The following is a 12,870-nucleotide window of genomic DNA, read 5'->3' on the forward strand; positions in this document are numbered from 1 at the left end:
ACAATTTAATTATACTCTTTTAGTTATATTAAAATGTGCGGGTAAATTATCGGCTGTAGTCACCCAGTTGGGAAATTACATACTAGATGTTACTCATCTAAGCTTTGTTTTCAAAGTTAAAATCTGAGATGATTCTCCCCTCTGTTCTCTGATTCACTGTCCTACACTCTAAATGACCATCAACTCAGGAATGGAGATAATTCAGCCTCCAAGAACTACCTAATGGAGCAGTTTCTTCCATTGATAGTTATTCCAATAAGTTACTACTCATTTTGGTTTTCATTCCATTACAGTTTTTTGGTATGATTATTTGAGCCTAAAAGTGTAATGTAATTTGGTTCCTAAGAGTTTATTAACAGAAGACAAGTTTTAACTTATGATGAACAGTAGGTGCTGGGAATTAGTTTGTGTTACTTAAAAATTTGAATTGAACTGTATCTCATTTAGAATGAGGGATTTGTGAAAGCCAGATATATTCACATTGTCTGTAAAAAGCGTGAATGGCTGAACAATTACTCGAGAAACATGATCCATAGTGGCAACAAATTGCTGTTCATAAGACTTTGGTTTTCTATAAAGAGTTATGTGACCTATCTTACCTACAGTTTCTTTCACCTTTTTGGCATTTATATATGCTCCCTAAAAATATAGATTATGTAAGTTTCTCTAATTTCTTATTAGTTATAAATCTGAATTAGAACAAAAATAACAAGCATTCCTGCTACTGGAGAAGTCATAAGACTTATTTAAAACTATGATTTTTTGGGCAGAGCTGTAAATAAGGTGGATTTATTCTATATATTGCTGTACTATTTTATTTCAAATATAGTAATGCATAAAGTTTAAAATTAAATGTGCCTTCCATGTAGATTAATACTATCCATTTCTTTTTTTTTTTTTTTTTTTTTTTTTTTTGAGACGGAGTCTCGCTCTGTCGCCCAGGCTGGAGTGCAGTGGCGCAATCTCGGCTCACTGCAAGCTCCCCCTCCCGGGTTCACGCCATTCTCCTGCCTCAGCCTCTCCGAGTAGCTGGGACTACAGGCGCCCGCCACCACGCCTGGCTAATTTTTTCTATTTTTTAGTAGAGACGGGGTTTCACCATGGTCTCGATCTCCTGACCTCATGATCCGCCCGCCTCGGCCTGCCAAAGTGCTGGGATTACAAGCGTGAGCCACCGCGCCCGGCCTAATACTATCCATTTCATCTTTGTCAAGTAGAAGTAATTGCTTGGTTCAGTACAAACCAGTCCCATCCGAGTAGCTCTCTTTGTTGTTTTTCAGAAATGGGAGAGATTGAGAGTTTAAAAAGCATTCATCATCAGGAGAATTTGTTTTAAAAGCTTCCAAGCTACCAAACAGCCAGTAGATAAATTACCCACTATTCAGAGATGGAGAGCACAATTAGTTTTACATTATACTAAACCAATCAGCTCCATAAGTGACTATGTTTCTTGAGAAAAAAAGCAATATGAATGTCATAGTTTGCCCTCTTTCTCCTAGGCTTTACAGCCAACAGCCAGCCTTTCCTCATACTAGAAGTTTTATGGAAAGCTTTGTGAATATGTTTTGCCATTGTTTTTTGATAAGGAGAAATATATTCATGACTTGTAACCATATGGTTAATAATACCTACTTCACAATGCAAAGTTAATGAAGCTTTTGTTTTGTTCAAATGCTCTGAAGCTTTATGGTAAGAAGGAAGACTTCAATAAATTATTTTCAAACCTACCTTTCTTCCTCCAATAATTATTTTTATGTAATTATTTACAATTAAGAAGCAAAGGAAAGTGTAAGAAAAAATTATACTGGGGGTAACGAATTATGCACAAAAAGTCTGCAGGTTGTTTTTTCATCTTAACAAAGTAAATAGTTGCTAAACAGCCATTACCTCTTTTGACACATGCAGGATGGTTTAAGAATGTACTAAATTCATGTCAACTGCCATGACTTAACCTGGAGAAACACCATGACTAACAAGCTTTACATACACAGCTGCTGCAGTATTTTTAGCATTTCCCATTTAAAATAAGGAAGTGATCAATGGAGGCCTTAGAGGAAAGAGTGCAATTGCAATCATATAAATAGCCTTATTTCCTTTTTGCACACGAGTGATATCTATGAAAATTCAAACATTGTAATACCTTATTTTCATATATCAGTGTTCATCTATGGATTACTTTTAGTTTTTAAGTTTTTCATTCTCATATTGCTAATTGATCATTGTCAAAACTTCCTTTACACCACACAAAAAGTAGTCTACTTATGTTGTATAATAAGTTTGAACCTTTGTGCCTTAAGTACCAAATTGACTCTTCCCATGCACATAAACACAACCTGGAACTGCATGAGAAACACATTTGAATAAAGCTTTCATTTTTCAAAACTCATATATATGTGATCAGTGTAGAGTATAAATTGGGTAAGGAGAAAGAGAAGGAGGAGAAAAGGAAAAAGCCAGTAACAGAGAGAAACAGAGAGAGAAAGAGAACAAAATACAGTGTCAAAATATACTTGTGGGGGTGGAGCCAAGATGGCCGAATAGGAACAGCTCCAGTCTACAGCTCCCAGCGTGAGCGACGCAGAAGACAGGTGATTTCTGCATTTCCAACTGAGGAACCAGACTCATCTCACTGGGGAGTGTCGGCAAGTGGGTACAGGACAGTGGGTGCAGTACACCCAGCGTGGCCGAAGCAGGACAAGGCATCGCCTCACCCAGAAAGCACAAGGGGTCAGGGAATTCCCTTGCCTAGTCAAAGAAAGGGGTGACAGACAGCATCTGGAAAATCGGGTCACTCCCACCCTAATACTGAGCTTTTCCAACGGCCTTAGCAAACGGCACACCAGGAGATTATATCCCGTGCCTGGCTCAGAGGGTCCTACACCCACAGAGCCTCGCTCATTGCTAGCACAGCAGTCAGAGATCAAACCGCAAGGGGGCAGCGAGGCTGGGGGAGGGGCGCCCGCCATTGCTGAGGGTTGACTAGGTAAACAAAGTGGCCAGGAAGCCCGAACTGGGTGGAGCCCACCACAGCTCAAGGAGGCCTGCCTGCCTCTGTAGACTCCACCTCTGGGGGCAGGGAATAACCAAACAAAAGGCAGCAGAATCCACTGCAGACTTAAATGCCCCTGTCTGACAGCTTTGAAGAGAGTAGTGGTTCTCCCAGCATGCAGCTGGACATCTGAGAACGAACAGACTGCATCCTCAAGTGGGTCCCTGACCCCCGAGTAGCCTAACTGGGAGGCACCCCTCAGTAGGGGCAGACTGACACCTCACATGGCCGGGTACTCCTCTGAGACAAAACTTCCAGAGGAACGATCAAGCAGCAACATTTGCGGCTCACCAACATCCACTGTTCTGCAGCCACCACTGCTGATGCCCAGGCAAACAGGATCTGAAGTGGACTTCCAGCAAACTCCAACAGACCTGCAGCTGAGGGTCCTGACTGTTAGAAGGAAAACTAACAAACAGAAAGGACATCCACACTAAAACCCTATCTGTACGTCACCATCATCAAAGTCCAAAGGTAGATAAAACCACAAAGGTGGGGAAAAAACAGAGCTGAAAAATTGGAAACTCTAAAAATCAGAGCATCTCTCTTCCTCCAAAGGAACGCAGCTCCTCGTCAGCAATGGAACAAAGCTGGATGGAGAATGACTTTGACGAATTGAGAGAAGAAAGCTTCAGATCATCAAACTACTCTGAGCTAAAGGAGGAAGTTCGAACCCATGGCAAAGAAGTTAAAAACCTTGAAAAAAATTAGACGAATGGCTAACTAGAATAACCAATGCAGAGAAGTCCTTAAAGACCTAATGGAGCTGAAAACCAAGGCACGAGAACTACATGACAAATGCACAAGCCTCAGTTGCTGATTCGATCAATTGGAAGAAAGGGTATCAGTGATGGAAGACGAAATGAATGAAATGAAGTGAGAAGAGAAGTTTAGAGAAAAAAGAAACGAACAAAGCCTCCAGGAAATATGGAACTATGTGAAAAGACCAAATCTACGTCTGATTGGTGTACCTGAAAGTGACAGGGAGAATGGAACCAAGTTGGAAAACACTCTGCAGGATATTATCCAGGAGAAATTCCCCAATCCAGCAAGGCAGGCCAACATTCAAATTCAGGAAATACAGAGAACGCCACAAAGATACTCCTCGATAAGAGCAACTCCAAGACACATAATTGTCAGATTCACCAAAGTTGAAATGAAGGAAAAAATGTTAAGGGCAGCCAGAGAGAAAGGTCAGGTTACCCACAAAGGGAAGCCCATCAGACTAATAGCGGATCTCCTGGCAGAAACGCTACAAGCCAGAAAAGAGTGGGGGCCAATATTCAACATTCTTACAGAAAAGAATTTTCAAACCAGAATTTCATATCCAGCCACACTAAGCTTCATAAGTAAAGGAGAAATAAAATCCTTTACAGACAAGCAAATGCTGAGAGATTTTTGTCACCACCAGGCCTGCCCTAAAAGAGCTCCTGAAGGAAGCATTAAACATGGAAAGGAACAACTGGTACCAGCCACTGCGAAAACATGCCAAATTGTAAAGACCATCAAGGCTAGGAAGAAACTGCATCAACTAACGAGCAAAATAACCAGCTAACATCATAATGACAGGATCAAATTCACACATAACAACATTAACCTGAAATGTAAATGGGCTAAATGCTCCAATTAAAAGACACAGACTGGCAAACTGGATAAAGAGTCAAGACCCATCAGTGTGCTGTATTCAGGAAACACATCTCACGTGCAGAGACACACATAGACTCAAAATAAAGGGATGGAGGAAGATCTACCAAGCAAATGGAAAACAAAAAAAGGCAGGGGTTGCAATCCTAGTCTCTGATAAAATAGACTTTAAGCCAACAAAGGTCAAAAGAGACAAAGAAGGCCATTACATAATGGTAAAGGGATCAATTCAACAAGAAGAGCTAACTATCCTAAATATATATGCACCCAACACAGGAGCACCCAGATTCATAAAGCAAGTCCTTAGAGACCTACAAAGAGACTTAGACTCCCACACAATAATAATGGGAGACTTTAACACCCCACTGTCAATATTAGACAGATCAATGAGACAGAAAGTTAAAAAGGATATACAGGAATTGAACTCAGCTCTGCACCAAGCAGATCTAATAAACATCTACAGAACTCTCCACCCCAAATCAACAGAATATACATTCTTCTCAGCACCGCACCACACTTATTCCAAAATTGACCACATAGTTGGAAGTAAAGCACACCTCAGCAAATGTAAAAGAACAGAGACTATAACAAACTGTCTCTCAGAACACAGTGCAATCAAACTAGAACTCAGGTTTAAGAAACTCACTCCAAACCGCTCAACTACATGGAAACTGAACAACCTGCTCCAGAATGACTACTGGGTACAGAACAAAATGAAGGCAGAAATAAAGATGTTCTTTGAAACCAATGAGAACAAAGACAGAACATACCAGAATCTCTGGGACACATTCATAGCAGTGTGTAGAGGGAAATTTATAGCACTAAATGCCCACAAGAGAAAGCAGGAAAGATCTAAAATTGACACCCTAACATCACAATTAAAAGAACTAGAGAAGCAAGAGCAAACACATTCAAAAGCTAGCAGAAGGCAAGAAATAACTAAGATCAAAGTAGAACTGAAGGAAATAGAGACACAAAAAACCCTTCAAAAAAATCAATGAATCCAGGAGCTGGTTTTTTGAAAAGATCAACAAAATTGATAGACCACTAGCAAGACTAATAAAGAGGAAAAGAGAGAAGAATCAAATAGATGCAATAAAAAATGATAAAGGGGATATCACCACTGATCCCACAGAAATACAGACTACCATCAGAGAATACTATAAACATCTCTATGCAAATAAACTAGAAAATCTAGAAGAAATGGATAAATTCCTCGACACATACACCCTCCCAAGACTAAACCAGGAAGAAGTTGAATCTCTGAGTAGACCAATAACAGGCTCTGAAATTGCAGCAATAATTAATAGCTTACCAACCAAAAAAAGTCCAGGACCAGACAGATTCACAGCCAAATTCTACCAGAAGTAAAAGGAGGAGCTGGTATCATTCTTTCTGAAACTATTCCAATCAATAGAAAAAGAGGGAATCCTAACTCATTTTATGAGGCCAGCATCATCCTGATAAGAAAGCCTGGCAGAGACACAACAAAGAAAGAGAATTTTAGGCCAATATCCCTGATGAACATCGATGCAAAAATCCTCAATAAAATACTGGCAAACTGAATCCAGCAGCACATCAAAAAGATTATCCACCATGATTAAGTGGGCTTCATCCATGGGATGCAAGGCTGGTTCAGTATATGCAAATCAAAAAATGTAATCCAGCATATAAACAGAACCAATGACAAAAACCATATGATTATCTCAATAGATGCAGAAAAGGCCTTTGACAAAATTCAACAGTGCTTCATGCTAAAAACTCTCAATAAATTAGGTATTGATGGGACGTATCTCAAAATAATAAGAGCTACCTATGACAAACCCACAGCCAATATCATACTGAATGGGCAAAAACTGGAAGCATTCCCTTTGAAAACTGGCACAAGACAGGAATGCCCTCTCTCACCACTCCTATTCAACATAGTGTTGGAAGTTCTGGCCAGGACAATCAGGCAGGAGAAGGAAATAAAGGGTATTCAGTTAGGAAAAGAGGAAGCCAAATTGTCCCTGTTTGCAGATGACATGATTATATATGTAGAAAACCCCATCGTCTCAGCCCAAAATCTCCTTAAGCTGATAGGCAACTTCAGCAAAGTCTCAGGATACAAAATCAATGTGCAAAAATCACAAGCATTCTTATACACCCATAACAGACAGAGAGCCAAACCATGAGTGAACTCCCATTCATAATTGCTTCAAAGAGAACAAAATATCTAGGAATCCAACTTACAAGGGACGTGAGGGACCTCTTCAAGGAGAACTACAAACCACTGCTCAATGAAATAAAAGAGGATACAAACAAATGGAAGAACATTCCATGCTCATGGGTAGGAAGAATCAATATCATGAAAATGGTGATACTGCCCAAGGTAATTTATACATTCAATGCCATCCCTATCAAGCTACCAATGACTTTCTTCACAGAATTGGAAAAAACTACTTTAAAGTTCATATGGAACCAAAAAAGAGCCCACATTGCCAAATCAATCCTAAGCGAAAAGAACAAAGCTGGAGGCATCATGCTTCCTGACTTCAAACTATACTACAAGGCTACAGGAACCAAAACAGCATGATACTGGTACCAAAACAGAGATATAGACCAATGGAACAGAACAGAGCCCTCAGAAATAATGCCACATGTCTACAACCATCTGATCTTTGACAAACCTGACAAAAACAAGAAATGGGGAAATGATTCTCTATTTAATAAATGGTGCTGGGAAAACTGGCTAGCTATATGTAGAAAGCTGAAACTCGATCCCTTCCTTACACCTTGTACAAAAATTAATTCAAGATGGATTAAACACTTAAATGTTAGACCTAAAACCATAAAACCCTACAAGAAATCCTAGGCAATACCATTCAGGACACAGGCATGGGCAAGGACTTCATGTCTAAAACACCAAAAGCAGTGGCAACAAAAGCCAAAATTGACAAATGGGATCTAATTAAAGAGCTTCTGCACAGCAAAAGAAACTACCATCAGAGTGAACAGGCAACCTACAGAATGGGAGAAAATTTTTGCAATATACTCATCTGACAAAGGGCTAATATCCAGATTCTATAATGAACTCAAACAAATTTACAAGAAAAAAACAAACAACCCCATCAAAAAGTGGGCAAAGGATATGAACAGACACTTCTCAAAAGATGACAATTATGCAGCCAAAAAACACATGAAAAAATGCTCATCATCACTGGCCATCAGAGAAATGCAAATCAAAATCACAATGAGATACTATCTCACACCAGTTAGAATGGCAATCACTAAAAAGTCAGGAAGCAAAGTGTGCTGGAGAGGATGTAGAGAAACAGGAACACTTTTACACTGTTGGTGGGACTGTAAACTAGTTCAACCACTGTGGAAGTCAGCGTGGCAATTCCTTAGGGATCTAGAACTAGAAATACCCTTTGACCCAGCCATCCCATTACTGGGTATATATCCAAAGGATTATAAATCATGCTGCTATAAAGACACATGCACACGTATGTTTATTGCGGCACTATTCACAATAGCAAAGACTTGGAACCAACCCAAATGTCCAACAATGATAGACTGGATTAAGAAAATGTGGCACATATACACCATGGAATACTATGCAGCCATAAAAATGATGAGTTCATGTCCTTCGTAGGGACATGGATGAAACTGGAAACCATCATTCTCAGCAAACTATCGCAAGGACAAAAAACCAAACACCGCATGTTCTCACTCATAGGTGGGAATTGAACAGTGAGAACACATGGACACAGGAAGGGGAACATCACACACTGGGGCTTGTTATGGGGTGGGGGCAGGGGGGAGGGATAGCATTAGGAGATATACCTAACGTTAAATGACCAGTTAATGGGTGCAGCACACCAACATGGCACATGTATACATATGTAACTAACTTGCACGTTGTGCACATGTACCCTAAAACTTAAAGTATAATAAAAAAAAATGTACTTGTGTCTTATTCATGAAAGTTTCTTTCTTAGGGATGTAAGTTTTTAAAAGTGTTTTACTATAGAAAAGACTATTAAGTGCGTACGTTTTTAGTTCAGTTTATTAATTTTTTTTCATGTTAGATAGGAAATGTGCCAACATCGTAACAAGGTTTGAAGGAGGCACATCTCACACAAGTGTGAAAACTCAATCATCATGTTCACTGAGTCTCTTTCAACCAGTAGTCTTGGCCAGGCATGAAATCTGGGGGGCTGCAAACTTCCAAAGAAATTCTCACCACCCATTTGCCATACTCAGTCTTTTTCATAATCTTTGTATCATGGACTTCAAAGCTTTAATAAATAAAGTCAAGTTACCTAATTCTCTGGCTACTTATAAAAGGTCAACATGTCCTTTCCCAACTGATACCTTGATTTGCATGTCTTTGACTTTTAAGACATACACAGATTTTCTATCTAACTCCTAAGACCTTTGAAGTTGATGGGATAACAGTAGGTCTAATATTTTTTATCTAAATATAAAGACCTGGAACTTGATAGGATTCTAAGATAAATAACATGATTTTCCCCACTGATGGAGTCTTGCATTATTTTGTCTTCGTATTCAATTTCAATCAATTCTTCAACCAATTGAATTTGGGCTCTTACATAATGCTTCAGACTCATAGTTGCACCATGAAGTCTTTCAATGTTTCTGATTTTCTTCTTTTGCAACCAAGATTGTGAAATGCAGATCAAAGACCTGTATTGGCTTTTTCTCCTATCCCAGATGCATAAGGCTTAGGACAGCACTGTTCAAAGCCTGGTAGTAGGGGTATTCTGTGGTCACTCTTGTTAGGCGCACAACAAAGATTCATGCGTCATTGAAATCTCTTTCCCTAGCCTAGAACTTTAAGTGGTTCCTCCTTTGACTTGGACAAGAGCTCAGGTTGAAAAGTAATTGCTGACCTCAGGCAGTAAATTAGGTGGATTAAAATAAATCATAACATTCCATAAATGAAAATAATTACAGATTTGCCTAGAACAAAGGACATAAGAACCTACCATCAAAATTATTTCTCCTAAATATCTGATTCTTCCTTTATTCTTCCTGGTTTAACCTTAAAATCTAACTTACATATCAGTATATGCATGCTATCAACAATGAAACACAAATCTCTGTATTTTAAAATATTTTTTTATTTTCTCAGTTTCTACAGATAAAGTGATCTGAAATAACGCATGATGCCGCAAAGCAGAAAAGAGAAACTGTGACAACCCCCAGAAATGTGAAAGGAGGTTTCTTACTGGACAGCAGCATCTTTGGTTCAATTTATGTAAAAACCGAAATAAATAAAATGGACAGTATTGCTCAGTTTTAGAAATTCCATTTCTTCTATGTTTTAAGCTGTACAATTGTCAGGTTTTTATGGTTTAAATTGTAAATGTGTTTTCCCCTTTGCTAATTACGTTTTTTTTTTTAGTCTTAAAATGTGAAAGGCATTTATGAATGGTAAGGGAGACACTATATACAAATGTATATTTGTAAAAGCTATTTTTATGATTAGCATGTTTCACTGTTGATCATATATAAAGTCAGGTGATATTGCAATTCTGTATTTAAAGCTTATTTCCAACAATGTCATGTAAGAAAAGATGCATCTTATGCTAGTTTTTATGATTTATTTATAATTTATCGTTTAAAGTACTTCAGATCATGATAAAATACTTGAAAAAGTTATATTTCTGCCCTGTATAAGCACCCTTTTTATTAATAAAGAATGCAGATATTTCAGATGTGATGTAATAGTTAAAGAACTGTTGGTTTGATCTGTGATTAAGTTGAGCATGCTCTGCTCTACTGAACTAAAATGATCCAATTATTACTTCAGTCTGGCTATGAGATTCCATGGACAAGTTTTAGTGTTCATACAAGGACTAGATTGTCAAGGAAACGACTGTCTTGCCCTTGGATCCAAAAGTTTAAATTAGTGCGTACGTCATGTCATTTCACCTCCTGTTCCTAGGACTCTCCATTCCCAAGCATTTCCAGTGTTTTCCAGGTAATCTTAGCTGTTGTCTTGTGCTGTGGAAATGGAGGAAACCATCTTCACAGACTGTAGGAGAATTCAACATATAATTTCTTAATAAACACTGTTTCTTTTAAAACAAAGGTGGTGTGTATCTTTCCTTTGGGGTACATTTAGTTTGAATATTCAGTTTGAACTTTTTCAGTTACTGCGCTACCACAAAATCAGCTCCATAATGAAAGTAGTGTATCTTTACCAAAGTGTGCATTATAGGTTCTGCATGCCCACACTCTCTTGGGAGTGACCTTTATTCTGGCATTGATAATTTGCCATGTCAAAGAAAGCCAGATGGCCTTCCAACCTTGACAGAAGTCATACTCCAGTTTATATTTTAAGAAAGTATATTTTTCCTCCAAATACAGAATTTTAAGAAAATATTTCAGAATACTACTGAAGGTGAAACTACTTCATCGGGAGGTATTTATGTTCTGCCAGACTTAAAGTCTATACCTAAATGACTGCAAGTTCCTCATTAAAGAGCACAGAGACAACATCTGTAAATGTTACTAAGGACACTTAGTAAGATTAAGCCCTCCTTTTTTCAAAGAAACTGAGGAGAGTCTAAAACCGCCTCCGTATGTGTTCCCTTAATTTTCTATTTAATTTTTTTTTTTTTTTTTTTGAGACAGAGTCTTGCTCTGTTGCCCAGGCTGGAGTGTGTAGTCGCGCAATCTCAGCTCACTGCAAGCTCTGCCTTCCGGGTTCTCGCCATTCTCCTGCCTCAGCCTCTCAGAGTAGCTGGGACTAGAGGCGCCCGCCACCACGCCCGGCTAATTTTTTGTATTTTTAGTAGAGACGGGGTTTCACCGTGGTCTCGATCTCCTGACCTCATGATCCTCCCGCCTCGGCCCAATTTATCTTATTTCTCTGTCTTTTGAAGACAAGCTAATGAAAAACGATGCCATTTTATTCCAACAAGAGGTATTAAAAACCAAAATTCTGGACAAAAAAAAAAAAAAGAATTACAACTCTAATATTAAAGAACATGAATATATTACATTTTCCTATTTAAGGTCTTTAGAAAGTTGCACATAGAACCTAGGATCTGGATCAAGAATGTACTTCCTTTTAAGGGACTGCAAAAACCATACCATGGTGCACTGTTAGCTGTTTTTGATGACCATAATAGGCATGGGAGAATTTGTGTCTGCCAGATTAGACTCTGAAACTGATAATAACCTGTATATGGTTCTATACAAAATCAGCAAGGTGGCTTCTTGGTTTTCACCAAATAGATGAATTTGCTAGGAATAATCTGAAACTCTAGAGAGGAAGTGTTGCAGGAACTGTGTATTAGAAAATTATGTATGTGAATATTTTTCCCAATGTGTCATTTGTCCTCATAGTATTCAATAAATAGTGTGGCATTTATAATCAAGCATGATCATAAATTATTGAGAGTATCATATTTTCTCCAATGGACATTATTCTCAAGATAAATAATTAAAGTGTATATAAATAATTCTTTGTTATTGGGCTGGATTTTCTCCACATAGACCTTGAAATATAAAACCCTGGGTCTTTCTCTCTGTTACCAGTTCCTGGTTTAAGAATTTCTTTTAATGACAAACATGGAATAAAATATATACCAAATCAAAGTATAGGTGATTTAGGATTGTAATCCCTAAATGTTTGGTTTATAACAACTTAAAAGAAAGCTTTCAAGGGCTGAGGAGGTGAATGTGAGCTTCTTCTAACTCCAAATAATGTCAGTCTCATAAAATAATGCTAACGGAAAAAGAAAAAGAAGGACATTACTCACTACATTAAATTCAAGAAAAAATATGAAAAATTAGGCCCATTGCTTAAAGGTAGGTAAACTGGTGACTCATGGAAATGTGAAAAGGGAAAGTACTAATTTTGCTTTCATCTTCTTCAACAAAAGAATAGTTATCAAAGCAGAAATGCACAACCAAGTGAATTAAAATAAAAATGAAGCAGGAGATAAGCCAAAAAGAAACAATTTATTTAAAATTGTTAAGGGGTTAAAGGTTTAGAGAACAGGCCTGGTGCGGTCGCTCATGCCTGTAATCCCAGCACTTTGGGAGGCCAAGGCGGCCGGATCACAAGGTCAGGAGATCGAGACCATCCTGGCTAACACGGTGAAACCCCGTCTCTACTAAAAATACAAAAAAAAATTAGCCGGGCGCGGTGGCGG

General features: G+C 38.4%; 1 protein-coding gene and 1 pseudogene across 25 annotated transcripts in view; one reads left to right on the forward strand and one right to left on the reverse strand.

Annotated features, from left to right (window-relative positions):
• Nucleotides 1–10,795, forward strand: part of RALYL (RALY RNA binding protein like) — a 728,119-nt gene extending 717,324 nt beyond the window's left edge. For all 25 annotated transcript variants that reach the window (XM_055286644.2, XM_055286654.2, XM_055286638.2 and 22 more), the window contains one exon: nt 9,834–10,795. In XM_055286644.2, the coding sequence (XP_055142619.1) occupies nt 9,834–9,851 (18 nt within the window). In that variant the 3' untranslated portion in view covers nt 9,852–10,795. The remainder of the gene's footprint in view (nt 1–9,833) is intronic.
• On the reverse strand, nt 8,761–8,854 carry LOC129487114 (uncharacterized; annotated as a pseudogene).
• Nucleotides 10,796–12,870: the final 2,075 nt, after the last annotated feature.

Source organism: Symphalangus syndactylus, chromosome 7 (genome assembly GCF_028878055.3).
Source record: "Symphalangus syndactylus isolate Jambi chromosome 7, NHGRI_mSymSyn1-v2.1_pri, whole genome shotgun sequence".
Classification (NCBI taxonomy): Eukaryota; Metazoa; Chordata; class Mammalia; order Primates; family Hylobatidae; genus Symphalangus; species Symphalangus syndactylus.